Source organism: Spermophilus citellus (assembly GCF_964194105.1).
Source record: "Spermophilus citellus genome assembly, chromosome: 1".
In the NCBI taxonomy this organism is placed as follows: domain Eukaryota; kingdom Metazoa; phylum Chordata; class Mammalia; order Rodentia; family Sciuridae; genus Spermophilus; species Spermophilus citellus.
The window spans coordinates 89059683-89063952 of record NC_138182.1 but is presented as its reverse complement, the minus strand read 5'-3'; the positions used below and the strand labels follow the sequence as shown (position 1 = coordinate 89063952).

At 40.4% G+C, this 4270-nt stretch overlaps 1 protein-coding gene across 1 annotated transcript; it reads right to left on the bottom strand.

Annotated features, from left to right (window-relative positions):
- Nucleotides 1-438: 438 nt before the first annotated feature.
- Nucleotides 439-1371, bottom strand: LOC308643070 (olfactory receptor 14C36-like; the record flags this gene model as incomplete). Its single annotated transcript, XM_081282704.1, has 1 exon — nt 439-1371. The coding sequence occupies one exon, from the start codon at nt 1369-1371 to the stop codon at nt 439-441; it is 933 nt and encodes a 310-aa protein (XP_081138830.1).
- Nucleotides 1372-4270: the final 2899 nt, after the last annotated feature.

The window sequence follows — 4270 nt, the reverse complement described above, 5'->3', positions numbered from 1 at the left end:
ATTTGACATTCGTATATTTTCATATTAAACTGACATAATTATGTATCACAGTGCTTAAAATATGCTTTCCATTTCTCTCTGCAAGAGCAGGCTATTTGACTATGTGTTACCTCCATGTTTTATTTGTAAAGCTTTCCTCTGTGACAGCAACTGAAACAGGTACTGTTTATATATAATGAAACTTTAATGTATATATTTACAAATGATTTCAGAAAACAATGTGAATTATATTTATATTTTAAATGCATTAATAAAATTACACATTTCATGAAGGATCCATGGAAATGATATGTTAAATCATAAAAAATGAATTTATGAAATAACCTAGCTTATAATAAGGTGGCTTTAGGATAGGCAGTGTAACCTGTAAAGCCCACCTAGGAAGATCCCTTAATCTCATTGAACTCCACTCAGTGATATTATGATAACACATCTTTATCATTTCCCTGAGAACAACTGTGTTCCCATTACTCTCCCCACAGCGTCCTTTACCTGTTTGTTCCTCAGACTGTAGATGAGAGGATTCAGGAAGGGAGGAACCATTGTATAGAAGGCAGAGAGAACCATGTCCTGGAGTGTGTCAGAGGTTGCTGAGGACCTCATGTACACACCTGAGCCTGAACTGAGGAATAGGGAAAACACGAGGATGTGAGGGGTGCAGGTGGAGAAGGCCTTCCCTGGGGCTCTGGTGGGAAATTTCAGCACAGTAGAAAATATGTGAAAATATGACATGATTATTATACCAAAGGATCCCCCACCAACTGCCACAGCAGAGACAAGAAGGAGGACCATGTTGCTGGTGGTGTCAGAGCAGGAGAGCCTCAACAGAGAGGGGACATCAAAGAAGAACTGGTGGACCACGTTTGACTGGCAGAAGGACAGACGGAATGTGTTCCCAGTGTGCACACCTGCATACAGCAGACCACTGAGCAGGGAAGCCAAGGTCATGCAGACACAAATCTGAGGGGTCATGATGAGGGGGTACTGGAGGGGCTGGCAAATGGCCACATAGCGGTCCCAGGCCATGATGGTGAGAAACAGAAATTCAACACATGCACAGAAAATGACCAAGAAGATCTGTGTTGCACAGCCAGCCACTGAAATGGCCCTATTGCCAGTGAAAGAGTTGACACAGGCATTGGGGACAGTGACAGAAATGAAGCACATGTCCAAGATGGACAGGTTCCTGAGGAAGAAGTACATGGGTGTGTGCAGGTGCTTGTCAGCAGTGGTGACAGTGACAATGAGAAGGTTCCCTAACAAGGTGCCCAGGTAGGTCATTGGGAATACTGTGAAATAGAGGAAACTCAGATCCCAGCCATCAGGAGAGCTCAGGAGGAGAAACTCAGTTACCATGGTGGCATTGGCCATTTGCTGGAAATTCTGGTTGTCTGGAAACATAAAGAGAGAAGAGAGAGGAAGGAAAAAAAAGAACATGTTGAATACAATTGCTGGGGGCTGGGGTTGTTGCTCAGTCATAGAGCACTTGTCAAGCATGTGTTAAAAAACATCCATTGAGAATAACAATTATTTGAAAAAAATGAAATTACATATTCTTGTTCAAAGTATTTTTTTTTTGCATTTGGCAGTTGCTTTCCCTGGAGAGGAAGGTCACTGTTGGTTTTCTGATATGTTTACTCATTTTTGAGCAGAGTGCACCTCCTAGGGCAGGTGTGGAGGTCTGAAGCCCAGGGTCTGGGTGTGACCTGCAGGAATTGTCCTCAGCTCCCCATCAGACCTCCCTGACCTAATGAGACACCCATGTGGAGCATTTCCAGGGGTTTTCCCCTTTTCTCCTGCATGACCACCTGTCTGACAGTGCATTCTTTAATATTCTCAGATTTATTTACCTTTAATTTATTCCATGAATATAATTTCCACATTATTGTGCCATTGTATTCAAACTTAATAATGCAAATAATAATTACTTTCTACTTTTTTAATATATAGGAAACTATTTATAATGGTGGAGAATATATCTTCATGAACACGAAAAAATTGGGCTCATTTGGAAAGCGTCTCAAGAATTCACTTTCCCACCCAGGCTCACAGGTCCAGTGTTGTGAAAACTGAGGTGACCTGACTGCACTTGGACTTGCCTGCAGTCTCCCACTCTCACTGATGCTCCCCAGGACAAGCATGATGCTGTCTTATGGCCACAGGACCTCAGCCAGACCAGTCCCAGCCCCCACTGAGGCTCTTTCCTCTCCAACTGAGCAGCATAAGGACTTTTCAACTTCTAGGCTCCAGCCCAGCTGGCATTGATTTAAACTTCTACTTTTACCTTATTCTATTCTTATTTCATGTTCAGCACCATGAAGTTGAAGCTTCTTTTGCCCAACACATAATTTGCCTTAGTCTTGGTGACACCTTCTATTATATTGATTTCTTATCCATGTCACAATCCCACAAACTGAAACTGGCTGTAAACCCTAAAAGGAAGGTTTGGCTCATAGTTTCAACACTTTTGCAGCAGTTCACACCAGTTCACTCCTGAGTCACCTGCATCTTCATCTCCTCAGCCCTCTGCAAACTGGGGTCCTCCTCAGCACGTTGTCAGGTTAACCACACACACTCTTAGAAAAAAGTCCTTCCTTCTCATCCTGCCTGAGCTCCTCTGGAAGTCTGTGTGTCTTCCAGGGCAATAGGTGGGTGGCCAGACTCAGGTAGGTTTCTGTTAATTTGTTTTGAGTGTGAAGTTCAAGGGATCAGTCTACCTGCAATCTGTTCCTCCTGACACACACCTGACATTCAGCCTGAGGGACCATCTTGTTCACTGCTGACTTTGTACTGTGATGTATGAATTTCCTTTTCCCTTTAGTAGGTATTGGGCTTTAAAGGAGACTCCACTGGAATCTTTCCTCTGAAAGCTTCATAATCTCTAATTTTTCTTCCAATTTTGTTGAGTGTTAATAATCAACGTGGTACACCACTTTTCAGCCAATCAATATATATTCATCACTCCAAGTCACTGGTACAAATTCCTTGATTTGGGATCTTGTATTATCCATCATTTTACCTTTCAGTAGCAGTGCATGACTTCCTGTGCAATGGTTAATAACCTAGCACCTAGTGGCATTGTTCAGACCACTCACTTAGACTGGCTTTCTTTATGCCCCTGATTTACAGGTGAAGAGCTCCCAAGCAGGCTGTGCCCCTTCTGCACTCCTGTAGCACACACAGTGCAGGGTGGTGTGAGGTCAAGTGCACTTGCAAATCGAGATGTCTTTAAAGCAGCACTCGCCCAACAAATATTACTAAGGAAAAAAATATGGTGACAGGTATTTCAGACCTTGCGAATTTGAAAAGAAAAAAATATTGGTATTTTAAAATAAATTGATTACCATTAGAGGACAAATATAATAACACAATATCTAAGGTGTAAATATATTTGACAAATTGAGAATGTGATGGGTGATGTGATAATTCCATGTTAAAATCCTAGCAGCTTCTCCCACTTCTATACTGACTTCTGGGCACTCGATGGGTGGTTGCTGACCAATCCCAGGCATTTGTGACAAATATTAGTTGGAAAATCAACTATCTGTTAGGATTTGGAAGCTGACATAGAACCACTTGAGACATTTTCTTTGTTTCACTTTTTTTTATACTAAACCATTTACTGTTTTTGTTTTTGCAACAGAATTTAGTAATTTCTCTAGTAAGTATTTTGCATTATATCAACTTATTTGATGTCCTTCTTTGCTTATGTGGTTTAACTACAACTTGAAAACTTCTCTAAATTTAACTTAATTTTCTCATGGGTGAGTCTCCTAGAAAACTTCGGACTATGGATGTGATATAGTAAATATATGAATCACCACCTAACTTTCATAGGTACTCAGAGTATTCTGAAGATCTCGAAAATATTATTACTTTATGAACCTAGATTTTGAGAAATAAGAAATAGGCTTTAATTTTTGTAGTTTGACCTCCATATTTTTAGAGTGTTCAGAACTACATTCTCTTTTAATGGGTGAAAAATTCTTATTGAAATTCCCTTGGAAAACACAAAAGTTGGGGAAATTAAAAAAAAAAGAAAAAAACAAGATCAGATATTTTGAGGGTTCGAAAAATAAGTACAAGGAAATGTTAGCAAATGTTTAATGCCAGAAGTATGTAGAGAGACTGCTCCAAGTGCTTCCCTCTGTAAGTGGGGACGGTTTATATTCTATATTCTATAGATATAGCAGTAGAAAATACAGCAAATACTACACTGTTTATGAGACTTCTCTTGCCTGTTATTCTTGCAAAATTGACCAAGCATTTC